This window comes from Brachyistius frenatus, unplaced genomic scaffold, assembly GCF_029030835.1.
Source record: "Brachyistius frenatus isolate BFR_SWC_R1_liver_20210118 unplaced genomic scaffold, ASM2903083v1 Contig_146, whole genome shotgun sequence".
Lineage (NCBI taxonomy): Eukaryota > Metazoa > Chordata > Actinopteri > Embiotocidae > Brachyistius > Brachyistius frenatus.
This window is the reverse complement of record NW_027210745.1, coordinates 347,030-364,114: the sequence shown is the minus strand read 5'-3', so window position 1 is coordinate 364,114 and position 17,085 is coordinate 347,030. Positions and strand designations below refer to the sequence as shown.

General features: G+C 43.6%; 1 protein-coding gene across 12 annotated transcripts in view; it reads right to left on the bottom strand.

Annotated features, from left to right (window-relative positions):
* Positions 1–10,644, bottom strand: part of rapgef1b (Rap guanine nucleotide exchange factor (GEF) 1b) — a 43,138-nt gene extending 32,494 nt beyond the window's left edge. For 11 of the 12 annotated variants that reach the window (XM_069715638.1, XM_069715644.1, XM_069715645.1 and 8 more), the window contains exon 1: positions 5,109–5,205. In XM_069715638.1, the coding sequence (XP_069571739.1) occupies positions 5,109–5,190 (82 nt within the window). In that variant the 5' untranslated portion in view covers positions 5,191–5,205. Of the gene's footprint in view, positions 1–5,108; positions 5,206–10,565 lie in introns of those variants that run through there. The other variant, XM_069715642.1, reaches the window with a different exon arrangement.
* Positions 10,645–17,085: the final 6,441 nt, after the last annotated feature.

Here is a 17,085-nt window from a genome sequence, read left to right as displayed (position 1 = left end):
TAAATTATAATGTTTCGCGATAGCTTACACGCGAGACGTTTATTCAAGCTGGGTTATTCTCTTCCTTTCTATTACTGCATGTACACTAAAGATTTGTACTCAAACGTGTAATGTCGTTTTCTTTTTCTCTTTTATAAAATAGGGTTTTAAAAAAAAAAATTTTTGGTCAAGAAACCGGTATCGAAATCAAGGTATCAGAATCCGAAGCAGGGACGGCTCATGATGTGAGACCTGGGGAAAGGATGAGACTACGGAGAATGGCACACATTTCCAGAGTTTCAGTGGAGGGCAGGCCAAGCTCACATGATGTCAAGTGTTGAATGCGGGAAATCACACAACACACACGTACACACCATCCTGGGCACCACTCCCGTTCCTTCCCCACTGACGCCAAGGCCACTGGTACGATTTCCTGTCCCTGGTCGCCCTCATGGAGAGCCGCTCCCACTTCGCAGTCAAGAGCGGGCTGGACTAGGTACCTCTGCAGCTCCGCTTTATAACAACTTACCTCACTTAAACAGGCCAGACACACTCACACTAGACAGAGAAGCTCACTGCGCCACACAAGCACCCAATATAAACGCGCTCGAAGCAGTCTGATCCTTCAGGTGACCTTCTGGCTACGGCGGTTTACTGCATTTTTTAGCATTTCATTTAAAGCTCGCTTTCTGAACCGAATCTTGGAGCAGAGCGAGAGCCGGCTGACTGGCAGGCAGCAGGTTCACCTTGGGTGAAACCGATAGACTAAAGAATCACAAAAGTGCTATAAATACCCGGCTTGTCAGTATCTCTAACATCAACCAGCAGCAGAACAGAGACACTGCGACAGCTAAAAAAAAAAACCTGTGATCTGCTGAGATGAATGCAGAGTTCTCGGAGAACGGCAGCTGTTTGGCAAAGAGAGCACGAAGCAAACAGGCACTATAAAGCACTTGAGATAGGAGACTGATCCTACACACAAACAGCCACAAGAGAACCAATCGCTTCACAGCCGAGTGGGAGACAGAGACCGATACAGAGAGACAGAGCAGCGCAGGCAACAGTAAATGGCCTCAAGCAGTGAGGAGTGGTACCACTCTCCCCGTATTAGAGTGCCGTACAAAGCTCATCTTGTCTGTTCTGTGGGCTGCTTGTCATCCTCTTGACACTGTGCACAAACGCTGCGTCGCACAAGACTGACAGACAGATGCTTCACAATAAATACATCTCATCCTCCAGTTTAAACGCACTGTCGCAAATCAAACTCTTTGCATTCTGTCATTTAAAAAAAAAAATGTTTACAGGCACGTCTGACCAGAGTCACTCACGAAGAAAAGACTCACCCCCACACAGCCGTTTATAATCAGGCAGTGGCTGTTTAAACTGTGTCAGTTTAAATGTGATCAATAACATTTACTTAACCAATTTTCATGCAGAAACAAAACAATGAATTGAATTGATTTCATATAAAATGTCCCCAAAAGTGTTTGATTATTAACATTTTGGTAGTTAAAACTTTGTGTTAAAAGATTTTTTTTTTTTTTTTTTTTAATCAAATACAGGTATACTTAAAATCTCTATATTTATAGTAGTCGTCCAAAACAGTGATCTATCACCGAGTATATTGTGGTGTCATATATTCATTTTTTGAAAAGTATCACGTAAAACAGCTATGAGATTGTAATTTTCTTTTGTGATACGACACCTTACCACATGAAACTGTGTGTTAGGGCATCTTTCAGGATACGGACTCCAAAAAGAAAAAAAAGAGTCTTTCAAATATACGCATGGTGACGATATTCCATTGTGCAGTAGCCAAAATGAGTGTTGTGTCTACATCGATGCGTATCATCTTCCAGAGATTTATTGATCACCTGATGTTTTGTCTTCTGGGTTTCCTCTGAATGCAGAAACAATGCAGCAGTCATACAGAACAAAAGAGATGGATGCTGATAATATAATTGCCGTACAAAGTCTATTTTAAAAGACTTCAACATGCATTTACATTTATACTCAAAGCAATCCCAAAAACAATATGTTGGGACCTTCAAAGCACATCTGGCACTATAAAGAGATCCAATCGTTGCCTTGCTTCTGTGCTTTAATAAAGAAAATGTCAGACTGTGCATGATGTAACTAAAAACGCATCACGACAGAAAAGTCTATTAAAAAGAAGCATTTGGGATGATGAGGTTTTTGCGATATGCTTTGCACGTCTTCTGCTCCGCTGCCGGCTCTAAGTGAAACAACATAAGGTAAAGCTAAAGAGAGCTCCTCAAACAACTGAAGCACGCAGGAATCTGCTTGAGTTAACCGACTGAACAATGAAAGGTTTGTGCTTTGGCTCAAAACTATGTGAATCCTCAATGTGAAGGGGTCTGAGCATGTGCTTGTTCAATCTGATTTTAGTCACATTTGGTACTGTCAGTTCAGGATTAAAAACAAAAGGATTTAATTCATTTATTTATTCTGGCATATAAACTACATAAACAGGAAAAGGCCAACATGTGTACTAAATGAAGCCTGCTCATACCAAAGTTCACTGATTACAGGAACCAAGTTAATTCACTCTGGCAAAGTAGTTTACAGCTTCCTTGGAACCTCATAAAGCCGCAGTGTTGCGTGTTTTATTGCTATTTTCAAAGCATATTCACTCATTCAGGTTGTATGAGGAGAAACATCCAAAGAGGAAGTGGGTCAGTGAAGGCTGACACAACCACACACAGAGTGCACTCTGCCCACGGGCCTACAGGCTCGGTCAGTCACCGACAAAGTAAACATGGTGTGTGTCTGCGTAGAAGTGTGTCTTCTACTGTTTGGGTATGCTGGAAATTAAATTAAAAAAAAAAAAAGATATATCAAACCAAAGAATTCACAATATACCACACACACAGACAACACACCCACATCTGCCACGACAACAAGGGCGACTTGCTTGCGAGCAATGTCAACTTCTCTGTCTGTCCATTCCTGATTTAGACTGGCGTCGGAAACTGGCAGCAACTGCGGGACATCCCCTTCATTGTGTGCCAGCTCCATGACCCAGCCATGCCACCCTGGGGTCTCAATGATTTGACACACACACACACACACACACACACACACACACACACACACACACACACACACACACACACACACACACACACACACACACACACAACTTGACATAAAACGATTTTTACTGGATCTCCACATTTTTCGCCGTTGAGATTGTTGGTTTCAGTCACACTGATAAAGCTCTCTATTTCTGTCTCTCTAACCGAGGCTCTCTTTACTTCTGCTGTTTACAAAATTGCATGAAGACAGGTTTTTCTTTTCATCATTTTGAGCAGTAGCCAATAGTGTATCTTTAACATTTGCGATAAAGTCAGGGAGTGCCGTAAATAAAATGTAATCTGCCGTATTTCCCTTATTCAAATCTACCCGTATTAAAGTGTAGTGGGGAATGCCAAGATTGTCTTAAATGACTACATATATCCATATACAATAACTAGTAGTTCATGGAAATATCAGAAAAACAAAAATCTCATCTGAAACATGACTGCATTCAAAACTGAAAACACGTCACAGGACACATTCGGAGTTTCAGTAGCGGTTCTTGCTTTAGCCTGAGGTCGCTTTATATAGTATCAAAACGACCACATGGCCAGGAAGGTGATTTAAAGCAGCAAATTGGGCTCATAGGCATTATGCATGAGGAAGTAGACAGCAAACACAGCTGCGTCTTAAATTTGTTGCAATTTAAAACAATATTAATCTGCAGAGATTGGCGTCAGCTGCTTCCTTGCAATTGGAAAGTGGAATCTCAGACATCAAGGTATGCGTGTCATTTATTTTCCAGATGATCCAGTACAGCCTCAGCAGGCAAACCAAACGTTTAAATAGACTAATTAGTGCAAAGTATCGACAGCGTCCTTGCACTATAACCAACTCATCAGTGGCCAAACCGAGACCTCCTCCTTTCTGCAACCATTCGGTACATCTGTTTGAAACCCATTGCTCACTCGGTCCATCCCTGCTGAGGGTCACCACCGCTACACAGGTCAGGGCACACAGACAAGACACACACACCCATAGAAACACGGACTCTCACTGCCTGCTGGGCTGAAATGCACAGATTTATTAGTCCGAGCACACCAAAGACTGTGTTTTCAAAACAAGGTATTATGGCACTCGGCACTGTGTAATTACACAATGATGAACTCAACTACCTTAATTATGGAGCCTCCATGTGCTACCAAGCTCAACAGGGTGGATCTGCTCATGCAGTTTAGCCTGAGCTCACGATGACCATTAATAAATCAAGCAGTTACCACCCCCTCCCCCCTCCTCCAACACGTGGGTCAACAAACTAGCTAGCAAGGCGAAGCAAGGCAGGCGGCTTGGATTCAAGATGCGAGTGCCACTGTGATTTCTTTTGTGTTGTGAAACAGGATTAAGGCCACATCATCTGTGGCACATCCTCACCTGATGCGCCAGGCTTAGAGCAGCTGTGGCTTCTGTGTGCTAAATTTTTAGAGGTGATGAGGCAAAGAAGAAGCAGCCAGCGATGGAAGGCTGCGGCCCTGTGGCGCTGCCTCCCTGGGCTGGGTCCACCCAAAGCTTCAGTGGGAGCAAATGAGCACCTTCCATAAAGCCACACGACACAAAAAGCTCAGTGAGGAATGTCCCCCTACATTTTGTTCTGCCAGCGAGCCTATTTTACATGAAAGCTCCGAAACTGGAAACAGCAGCTTTAAACAAAGAAGAACACGCCCCCCTTCCCCGTCCCCCCTCAAAAAAACAAACAATTCAACTCGGCATTTACTTACGAAAAAGAAACCGTTGAATAAATGCATATGATGAAACTTCTGTAACCAGGTACTGCAAGTCAAACAGAACAATGCTTTTCAGAATATTTTGGGGGGGCTCAGAGACTGCATTCAGGTCATTTACATTTTAATTTATGCCTGTTTTTTGGTGTTTTTAAAAAATAAATAAATGCAAAATATCAAAAAAAATCTATATCCAGCTTCTTTATTGTCATCGTCATTCCATCAACAATCCTACTTCTTTAGTGTCCAGACCCTGTTTATTCAACAGCAGTAGAAGCACTGATCTTACTGAGTATATTGAAGTGTCTTTACCTGCGTCCTCATCTAGATCCCCCTGCAGAGAGGAGTCTGTGTCCTCTGAGGAGGCCTGGCTCCTCCAGCTTATATTGCCCATCCAAGAGGCCTGAGTCCAGACAGCGACTAGTCCGGGTGATGCGGATGATTACTCTTTTTGTATGCCGAGGCTCGTCGGTCAGGCTTGCATTTTTACAGCTATCACTCAACAGCACTGCTGAGAGTTAGTCATAAACTAACTGGTGCTCATGACCATCCTCACTTGACTCAGCCACATTAGAGCAAAGATCCACAAATAGCACAGAGAGAAGACAAGAGGAACTGAAAAGCAGTGTGCCCTTTCAAAATAAATTGTTTATTCAATAGGTATTCTTGTAAAAAAAAGAAAAAGGACAAGAATCACATAATCCTGGACGGGACGTCTGAGTGAAGCAGGCTAAGCAGTCATCAGTGGTCCTGGAGAGGGTCCAACCCACAGTTATCTGGAGTGGGAATGTATTCAACAGTCATAAGAGTATGAGCCGGCCACCTGCGGGAATAAATGACCTGCTCTCTGGCATGTAGGCCAGCACACAGCAGCGAGCTCCAGTGAAGCATCATCTTAGAGCTCCTCTGAGAAAAAAGCCTCGAGAGCGCAGATGGAAGCAGAGAAATGACCCGCAAATGGAAGTCGTATTGAATTACAAACGAGATCTCTGCAAACAATCTTAACTGCCGTCTCTCGCTCCTTTGGAAGATGTTGTTGAAGATGCTGAAGGCGGATCAGCCTTGAAAATATTCATGTCAAAAAGACTCGATTGCTTTCACAGACATCTTCCACTTCTCATCGATTGCTTCGGTCCGGTCATTATCCACCATGTAATCCATCCATTTCTCCACCTGATTCTCTTTCTGTGCAGAGACTCGGTTCCTCTCAGTGCTCCACCTATCTCCACCCTGTTCTTTTTTCTTCTTGAACTCTACTCCCTCCTTCTTTTTGCTTTCCCATGCACGGCACACATGCAAAAAAAAAAAAAAAAAAAAAAAAAAATCTAATTACAACACAGCTAAACATATATGGGAACAGCGAGCCTCTCATTCTGTGGTAGAGGGAGGGTGAAATGCTTGCTGCCATCAAACCTCAAAATTGCAGCATGTCAAACCAAGACCCGTAGCTTGCCCTGCGCTAGAGTGGGATCACTCATCAGCAGTGTGGGTAGACCTAATTGTCCAGGGAACCCTTTTTTGTAATCGGGACTACTTTAGCTCTTGCTCAGAGTTTTGGTGACTAAGGCATGCGGGGATTGCTATTTCTGCACTTCAGACACAAAGATATCTCAGTCTGAAGCAATGCAGTAACCACTTAGCAAACACAAAGCCATCCAAATGACTTACACTTCAGTGTTAACTGTAGGAATGCTCCAGAGCAAACTCTGCATTACAGCTAAACCCTTTCAAAGGCAAACACACACGTGCACACGCCCACACTATGCATGGGTGGGTGTGTCTGTTTGGGGGGGGGGACTGATAGATCAGTTCCGCTGTGGCTGGTTACTACCATTGACTGTCCAGTAAGAGAAGAGTCCACAAGCTAATTATAAAACACTGTGATACTCCCATGCCTAAACCTCTTGTGTCACAACCACTGTCTCCATGGGGAAAATAAACACACGCAAGTTGTGCAACTGCAAACTTGACAGAAATCGAAATAATACACTTACAATGTCTCAATTTAGGCTTTTTTTCTATTTAAGTTTTCTTGTGTGTTTCATGCAGTAAGGTTTGTCAGGCAGAGATACAAAAAAAACAAAAAAAAAAAAAAAAAAACTCAAGACACGTTTCTTAGATGGAAATATGAAAGTACACACATCTTGTTCAGTGGTAAACATGTGCGCAACATCCATGCATAACACGGGTAGATGAAAAAAACATGTATTCATAATATAAATATAAATTAATATATAAATAATTATAACAGAAATAAAAACCAGCATACACTCACACCTCTCAAAGCTTTTCCTGCATTGATAGTAAGACTGAGCCTGTTCAAATCCAGTTAGCTGAATACTCCGTTATGTTTGATGTGCAGCTCAGCGGGCGAAGGACAGTCAATAGTTTGGTACACAGCGCACCTGCGAGAGAGCCAAAATAAAGGTCCATCCTTTTCCAGCCATTTGGCCTTTTCTTTTACTCAGTCGAGAATAGTTTTTCAATCAGGAATCGATTCTGAATTAAATCAAGACACAAAGAAACACAATCGAATTGTGAGGTTGCCAAAGATTCCTACTCTGAATGCATACATGAGGTTTTATAACAAATATCATCTTTAATTGGGTTCTATCTTTTTATTTAATTATCTGACATATGTTTCCACTTTCACAACTGTACGGCAATGCGTGGTAAGGTTAGAGAAAAATACTTTGTCAACACACTATAAAAAGGTCAAAGGAACTTTGAGGTTTAAAACTTTTCCTTATCTGCAGAATAACACAAATTTTGTTATCTGTAAAATGTACACAGTCCACATATTTTGCCAACAAGGAGCAGCTATTATTGATTGTAGTCAAGCAACACACTTAAAGAACTGTTTGTGTGAATCGTACACGTGTCTCGGCAAAAAGAGAAAGTAATCTCAGATGACGCGTCTGTTTTTATTCAGGAGTCTCAAAACACCAGAGCAGCACAAAGTGGCCAAAATAACATAAAAATAAGGTATATCAGCAATAATAAGCGCAAAGTATTAATAATTTATGCAATATAAGCACACCCAAAATGTAATAACAGTTTAATGAACGGAGGAAGAAACGCCCAAATGTTGTCATAAGACATAGCAAAGTCGATAGTCATTTTACACGCATCATGAATACATGTAAAGGCGGCTCTGTTTTAAAACATCCTCTGATCTGAGCTCTTATATTCTTTCCATGACACAATCCAACCACCGGGACAGCCTCCTTTTCTGAGTCCATTGAAACGAGGACAACACAGTATACCAAGTGTGAAGTGACAAATAAATAAAACACACTCTCATATTTTCAGTCTTCTCCACCCAGTTCCTTTTTCTCTAAAGCAAAGCATTGATACGAGTTTGGCCATCTGCTGCTGTTAAAAGTTTTTGGGCAATGCTACCAGACACTGAATGTGTTTATGGATTCCAGTTTGGGCTGCCTGAGTGATGAGGTCATACGGGTGCGAACGGGGTTCAATGTTGAAACAGACATGAGAACCACCCACTTGATTCCCTCGGAGGTGACATCCCTGCTAAGCGCCACACAACAGGTTGCAGAGGCAACTCTCAACAGGTGACAATGTCGCTGTTTACCTCCCAGGAGAGGATAAGTCAGTGGCAGCAGGACACCGTATCCATGGTGATTAGGCAGTATGCTGATGCAGCTATAGTGAATCTGGTAGAAACACTGGCCGTAAGTCTCTCCTGCTGGATCTTGGTGTCCGTGTGCGCATTGGTGGACCTACTTAGACAGCGTGTCATGGTAACCGTCCGTACGGTACGTCTCGACGGCGTCATTTAAACTTTAACCCATGTGCAGGAATTCCTACTCGAGCTATATTTCACTTTTTCCAAATCTGCCCGCCATTAATTTGCTCCTCATGGCACCCAGTGTGTCAATCTTCTACATTACAGTCTCCGCAGCTTTTGCCCACATTGACAACTTTTAAAATAATTTATCTCTTCCTGTCCTTTCTCTCTTTCGGGAGAGAGGGGGGCGAGGGGGTGGGGGTGGGGGGAGACAGCAGACAGTCCTTCAGTACTACCAGGAATCCCCCAGCCTTGTCCCCGTCCTATTTCCATTACAGTGACAGCCAACATAGCGTGTCCTTCGGGCACATATTTGGGATCGATGGGTACATGACAACCGGCCAACAAGTGACCCAGTAAACACTACTAGGAATGGGGGAGGAGAGGGGGGGGGGGGGAATGGATGCAAGCGACAAGTGATGGATCGGGCTCCCGTCCAAAGACACTGTGGCCTCTACCGGGGTTTTTTTTTTTTAAACCGATCAGTGAAGCAGAATCTACAAAGCGCCTCCGGAGTTTTCATTTAGCTGTGACCATATGTAGTCATCTGTCTGCAAGACGCCAAAGGAATCGGAAACTTTTACGCCTGTGAAGAATGACTGAGCTAGTGGTGGATGACACTCCCTCCCTCCCCGCCTGTTACTGGGAGAGAAGTGTGTGTGTGTTATGAGATGTGTTATGTGTGTGTGTGTGTGTGTGTGTGTGTGTCCATTTACTGCAGGCAACACCGGACAGGACTTGAATGTGGAGCGAAAAGCAGGGGGAGACAGCTGGTGGAAAGGGATGCAAAGTGTAGCTGGCGGGTATAAAGTTTCCTCGCAAAAGGAGACCACCGTTTCCTCTCATGCTCTCTCCCGTTTTTTGTTTTGTCTTTAAGCTGCATACAAAAATTGAGACACAACAAGAGGAGGGAGGGGGGGTGGGGTGGGGATGGAGGTGGTGGTGGTGGGGGGCAAAGCGACGACACACACACACACACACACACACACACCAAAAAAAAAAAAAAATGCCACGTGCACAACTGTGAAATCAACACAAATACACACACAGCAGCAGTCTTTGGGCGTGAACGCGTTACAGCTCCAGTGTGCGGGGTAACAACGCAGCTAGGAGCGTTAGCCACCGAAAAGCTAACCTTTAGCCGCTGCTATGCTACCCACGCAAACAACATTTTTTTTTATTTTTTATTTTTTTTTAATTTTTTTGTAAATGTCAGCAAACGGCCACGAACGATTTTTTTTTTCCAACAAGCATATAGACCTTAATTTAATCGTGTTTAAAAAAATTAAAAAAAAAATTCCTCACGAGTGAAAAGCCGAGGTTTTTTTTTTGTTTGTTTGTTAAAAAAAACAACAACAAAAAAAACATCAGCGACGACTGCAAACAATCAAAAGCTTTAAATGTGTATTTACGACCGTTGGGGAAAAAAAAAAATAAATAAAAAAAATGCCGGTGTAGTGATAGCGTCCTTAAATTGTGTTCCCCCCCCCCCACCACCACCACCCAGACCAGCTCCGCCCCCCCCCCCCAAAAAAGGGAGCTAAACTGTTTGAATAGCAGCAACGTTAATAATTCGGTCAAGCTAACGAAGCTAGTCGGGCGAAGACGTTCAAAACGCCGATCAGCTGGTTGTCTTGACGGTTTATTTTAAACTGGATATCCGAGGGGGGGGGGGAAAAAACAACAAAAAAACAATCCACGAGGCCCGATTTAAAAAATAAATAAATAAAAAAACCCTCCATTTACACCCAACAACAACACTCATCCAGCGTTATGTGGAAGCTCCGGTTCGTGTCCCGTCTCCCCCCCCCCTCCGTCCTCCACCTCCTCCTCCACCTCCACCACCACCACCACCACCCCAACATTTGATCCATCTGCGCCCCGCCATGAGGAATACCGTTATACAAAAGTCTCTCCCGAGGCGGAGCGGCGTGTCGGGGAGCCGGGCCGGGACTTACCTTGCTTGCTCTCTATTTTTCTCGACATTTTCGTAGCCAGCAGCTGTGATCCCACTCGCAGTTTTCCAACACACACGAAGAAAAAAAAAAAAAAAAAAAAACACACCACCACCACCAACCACCACCAACCACCGTAGCTACAGACGAGCCTCGCCGCGCGCGTCTTCCCCTCCTTCCCGATTATTCCCTCATTTTCGATAATACCGTCCCGGCGTCCACGAGATGATTCCGCCCGGGGGTGAGTGTGGTATATTCATAGGCCGCCGCCGCACACATTGGGACGGTCAAAAAAACTGTCTCGGTCCGTCTCTGGGTGATTTTCACTGGATACACACACACACACACACATATATAAACACACACACACTCATGCCTTGAACCGACACTCGGTCAGAGCGCCCTCATCCAAGTGTAAACAGCGCCCCCTGGCGTCAGGAATTAGCCATATCAAATCTGTCAACAAGAGGATGGGGCGTGTTTCGATTCCGATTCAAAGAGTTGCTGGTCCATAAGACTGCATATAAAAGGTTTGTTTTTCGTGGTCGTATATATTAAGTGCGGCGTATTTACACATCCACTGGAAATTTCACACGTGTTTTTTGCGTTGTTGCACGCGAAGTCCTAAATCAAATCCTGCTTCTTTTTGCATGCACACAACGACACCGTGGAAATTCACCAGTCCATTACAATGGAGTTGGAGAAGTCACCAGCAGAAATGCATCTGTCTACATCTACCTGTCTTTCTATATGTCTGTCTGTGGTAAATATTAAGATGAAAGGTTGTTGGACAGCCTGAATTGTGTAGTTATAGGTTTTTTTTTTTTTTTTTTTTTACCTCCTCAACAATCTTAGCAGCACAATGCTAATTAAATGAAGGAGACTGCTCACTTGAAACAGCAGATCAGTAGATCAAAAACCTAACTGTCACTAACATCCCTGGTCAAATAGACAATACAAGTGTCCTGCTACGCTGTTGAAGAAAACAAGTGTAGCACAAAAACAGAGCTAAAAGCGGTGCTCCACAATTTAGCAGCAGCCACAGAAAAAGCATGTCTGAACAATACAAGTGATTCACCTCATGTCAGATTTCTACACTTGTTGTAGAAATCTTTTTGAGTCTGGTTATATATCGCTTTAGTCACTCATGAGCTCATGTGCTCACTGATATCGGTGTTGTTTTTGTAATTAGATGATTGGTTAGATGGTCATGTAACTGAAGTAAACCTGTCGTTTTCTATGTTGAAAAGCACAAATAGATCTAAATGAGAATATCCAGCAAAATAAAGGATTCATTCAAACAGACCGATGAGTGTCGGGGCACAGCTACGGTCATTAATTATAGCCATTTGCTCAGTGAAATGAGTCAGTCTGCTCTTTTTTCATACATATTTTATCCCGGTTTTTATTTTAATGATTTGAACAGAAGTAGTCTCTGTATTTGAGAAAAGTGGTCTTCCTCTATTGTATAACAGTGAGAAAACCCTGACGTGGGTGTTCTGCATCATCACTGGATATATTAGTGGCATCCGCTCTATATGCTCTATTTAAAAGCACAAGTAAGAGCATATTCTTCTTTCTCAGTTGATCTCAAATCCACTGACAATATATAATTTCATTGACGAAAAGCAAAAATTGTGATCGAAAAGTTTGCTGTAAACTTTGATATTCTAATGAGAAAAATGACCTTATCTGGGAACATAGCTGTTCATTGTTAAGTTTAGTTTGACTTTGACATGTAATGCAAAGTAGTTGAAGATTCCATCTTGAATGGAAGCACAGAGCCCCCTGTTGGGCACACTGAAGCCTTGATTCAATGCACATATTATAGCACTAGTCCCAAGCCCTCCCCAACCCCCAACCCCCACGTACCCCCTATATAACATTGCCCTTCCACTGCTTGCTTGTGTGACAAGAACAAAAAAGAGTGTAGAAGAAGAAAAAGGGAGGGATGACTTCCCATTTAACCCTGATTTCAGCAGACTGCTGACTACGGCTTTTGCCAACTTACTGCTGCACATTATCTCGGGCCATTAAAGAGCAACCATCTAGATCATCTCTCTGGAATATCAAGTTGGAGCTAGAAAAGCCATGTCAACTTTTTATGAATAATTGATCTGACTGACAGGGTGATCTACATTCCATGAGTGATCTGGGTCAGCTCGTGTGCTTGCAATGCACTCATGAAAGTATTAAAACACTGAGATAAGGAGTTCATTTTATATCGCCGGATTGTTCTTTTAAGCAATTGTGCAGCTTACCTCATCAGCAACTGTATTTAATCAGTTATCAAGCCGAGGCCTTGAGAGTCAAGCATTCATATTTACACTGGCTGTCATTATGCCTGCTCCCTTGTGCTCTTGCTTGCACAGCAGAAACCACACCCATATAACAAGTGCGAAGTGCTGGCTGGGTTGCGTCTGTGTGTGTGTGTGTGTGTGTGTGTGTGTGTGTGTGTGTGTGCGTGTGCTCGTGAGAGGTGTGTGGGCGTGTGGTGGAGGGTAGGAAGGAGCGGAAGGAGTGGAAAACCATCCCTGAGGCTATGATAAAGTCACAGGAGGAAGACTATGAGCTGCCAAGCAACGGTAGACTTGTCAGGGCAGGATAGGCCTCACAGCACAATGAAAGTCGACCTGTTGTGGAGCGTCTTGGTATCTCTTGACAGGCTACATTCACTGCTTAAATCGGTCGAGCTAACAGTCTAAACTAACAAGCCATTTATTCAATCGGACGTTTGGCTTCACAAGGCGGCGTGAACCTTTCTGTCGTCACTGACAAACTGATTGCGAGCTCAACTAACGAGGTGGGATGGAAAATATTCGCAGTAATGATGATTAGAAGATTTGCACAAGCAAAGCCCATCATTTCTTCATGTCAGTTTAAATTTTCCCATCTGAAGTGACATGCAGGAGGTGTCATGGCCGTGCAGCGTGGCCCTTTGCTGCTATCTATTGGCTGCAGAGCACAGTACAAAACAAACGCTGTCGTTCCACTTTGTGCCACAGGGTGGTGCTCGTGAACTACTGATCGCTTTTGGATGCTGACGCTCTGCACTCTGTAGGGTTATATTTGTAGCAATGTACAGGCAGGTGGAGGGAGTGCCAGTGAAATGTAATTGGAGAGAGATCAGGCTAATGTAAGAAAATCTGGTATTTTTTGATGATAAAACTGCTGTTTGTTTGTTTTTTAAATGAGATTTGCATTTAAAGTTAAACTGGTAGCAGGAGTTAAGATTAGATTATGACAAGACCTATAAGAAAAAGTCAATACAAACATGTTAACTAAGTTGTTACGAGTATCTGGTTAGTTGTCATGTACTTTTTACCATCTTCCTACTGCTGCTCGAGCAACAGCTACTCTCCTGAATTTAAATAGAAATAGCACAGAGGCATCAATCAATCACCTCGCTCAGATATTCAGAATCGAAATGCATAATGACTGTGGGAAGGTTGGAACTGGTTCACACTGGGAAGCTCCACAGTGGGCTTAGAGTCTGATCGGGTCTGCTGTGGGTTGGATACGGTTCACGGTAGACAGCAGCAAAGAAAGGAGAAGCAAGGCAGTTTTGTTAGGCGAGAGTTGTCAGTGGGAGCCAGGAGAAGAACGTCGTTTGATCTCTGCGGTGGTGGGCGTGTGATGCAGAGCTCAAACACAGTTTAAGGCTCTGTTAACCTTGGCCAGCGGTCAGGCCCCTCTGTCTGTCTCACATCTGAGAGTTGAAGAAAGAGGGAGGGGATCAGTGAGGCTTAAACGACTGAATATATTTAACTGAGAAGGAGGGAAGAAATACCTTCACAACAATTGGGGGTCCTCTGTCTTTAGCCCCCTTTGTTAACATACAGTAGAGTGATTTCTTTTCATGGTGGAATTAAGATGGACGGCTGGAGGTATGAGTGCGGGGGCCGGACGCGAGTAGGTGGAGACTGACGATGGAGAGGCGTTGGATGAAGAGGACACGGTGTCTAGGTCATAACCTAGTCAATACTGCATGAGAATAGACCACTCTGTCACTGCCACAAACAAACACACTGAGACACACGTTGACAAGGTTGGGGAAAATCGGATGGGGGTGGTCGCTGACAGGAATGATGGAAAAACCAACAGCGCTGCACGCTCTTTCCTGTTTACGCATATAATTAAAAGCGTGTTTTAAGACAAATCTTCTCGCACAGTGTCAGAGGTAGAGATACAGTAAGCTTATATATGAAAGGGCACACACCTATTGTGACTGTGTGCACATGTTCGTGGATGCATACACACTCTAACACATAGGAATTATTTATGTGCTGAGACAGGCATTGTTGCGCTGCTCTTTGGAGCACTACAGGGCGGTGGCCCCGGCTTTTGGAAAGCACAGCTGCTTGCCTTTCAAGATCACTCTGTCCTATCACCATGACAGTGAAGGTCTCACTCCGTAAACTCTCCTTCCTCTCTTCTCTATTTTTCATGGCACTCTCAGATGGTGGGGTCGACTTATCTTAGAGGTGGGACCCTCCGTCCACCCCCTCCCCCCACACCTCCCCCGCGCCAGTCCTTCCAGTGCTCCTGATTGACATTTAACTCGGAGGCTTGGGTAAAGGGGGCCAAAGAGCATGAAATGAGCCTGGCCGCGGGGGTGCACAGTGAGACCTGACCACTCCCTATCTCGCACCTCCATTAGCCGCCGGAGTCCCCGGGGTCTGCAGGCGCCCTCAGCCTCAGAGTCAAGCTCGCGACTCTGGGTATAAAAGCACGAGGAGCCCCGGAGTGTGTAGACCTGCTCTGTGATGTGGTGACACAGAGAACAATTACAGTTCTTTAGATTATCATTTTAGCAGTCAGCCTTGGCTTCCTTTCCACCTCCCACTTCCCACTTACGAGGGCTAAATGTCAATGTTCATTCTTTCCATTATTTCTCTCAGCAGGTCAGAGGCATTTAATGGGTGTTCGAGGCTATCGCTTCAACCTTTCCTTTCTCCTGCACACATCTCGACTGGTATCACTCGTATTTATCCTTCTTTAAGTATCGACCTCGACGTACCTCATGTTTATGGTTTGCTGTTTTTCTAACATTTAGATTTGATCACGCACCCATTCCTTGTGTTTTAAAACCTACTGAGATGATTCTGCCCTCCGTATGACTGCCTCTTCACACATGTCATCGCACTATTTCAATGTATAATACTGGTCAGTTGCACCGGCAGGTGTTATCGGTGGATATTGCAGTCAGCCAGGATGCGTCACTGTCTATTCACACTCGCTCAGCCCAGCTTTGACAGGAGCAGTTATTATGAACTAGGTGCGGAGGGAGACAGTCTGGTCCGTGGGTGTCACACTTCGGTCCATGCCAGCTCCTGAGTGAGGGGGTTACTGTAATGCTGGACTGAGAAGTCCTGCAACATGGCTCAGCAGCATCCAACTTACAATCCACACAAGGGCCATTTAACAGGATCAGTGATTAAGGCCGTGAGTAATTGAATTAGGATTGTGCGGCCTGAGGCTAAAGCTGCCTAAGAGATACTTGATCGCAGTAAGATGAGGAAGTTTGTGGTTAGGGTCATAGATGATTAAATCTATAACTATTGATTATATATTTTAATTAAATACACTGAAAAGTGAAAACTTTTTAAAAAAGCATTTATAAAGTCTTGGATGGAAAATCATAGACGAGCAGTTTAAGTTTATATGTACAGTATACATGTGATTGCCTAGTGGGTGAGCTAATCTATAAATACATGAGATGCTACAATATAACTTTTTATTAGCATTTTTTTATGTCTAACTCAGCCTGTCATATACTGAGAGTAAAGCTGTGTTCCAATAAAATGACAACCAACCGTGACGTCACCCACTGGTTTGTGGGTCCATTTTTATATCCAGTCTGTGGTCCTAATTCCATGTATGTACTCTGTTTATATTGGAAAAGTTGCAAAATTATCCTCAAATATATCAATTTACACATTGTACTCGCTGGATTATTGAGTGTTGTGTTGGTGGAGGTCACAGGTGGAGAAACATAACATCTGAATGAGGCTTAGACCAGTAATAAATAAGAATTACATGTTTTTGCTTTAAGTTTGTTTACTTTCTAAAACTGAAATTGGCAGCAGTGTTTGATTGATGTTGTTGGCGCAAGTCTTGTATTTTTCGTTAGTACAAAACAGTGAAGTAGTATATTGTGTAAAAATGGGACACGGTTAAAGTCAGGCCTAATTGCCTTCTCTGCTAAAAAATACATTGTGACAAGCCATTATTAATGTAGAACTGTCCTACTTAGAAACACAACGCAAACACACACACACACACACACACACACACACACACACACACACACACACACACACACACACACACACACACACACACACACACACACACACACACACGTGCAAAACACTCGCCGACAATCTTAACATTTTAAGTTACTTAGATGTAAATTTTGTCTCTTGTGGGAAAAACAACTTTCTTCTTCCCCGACATATTTCTCTCCAGGCTAATAATGAGGAAGATCCTAAACCTGCACATACTCTGCAGAAGGCAGGGA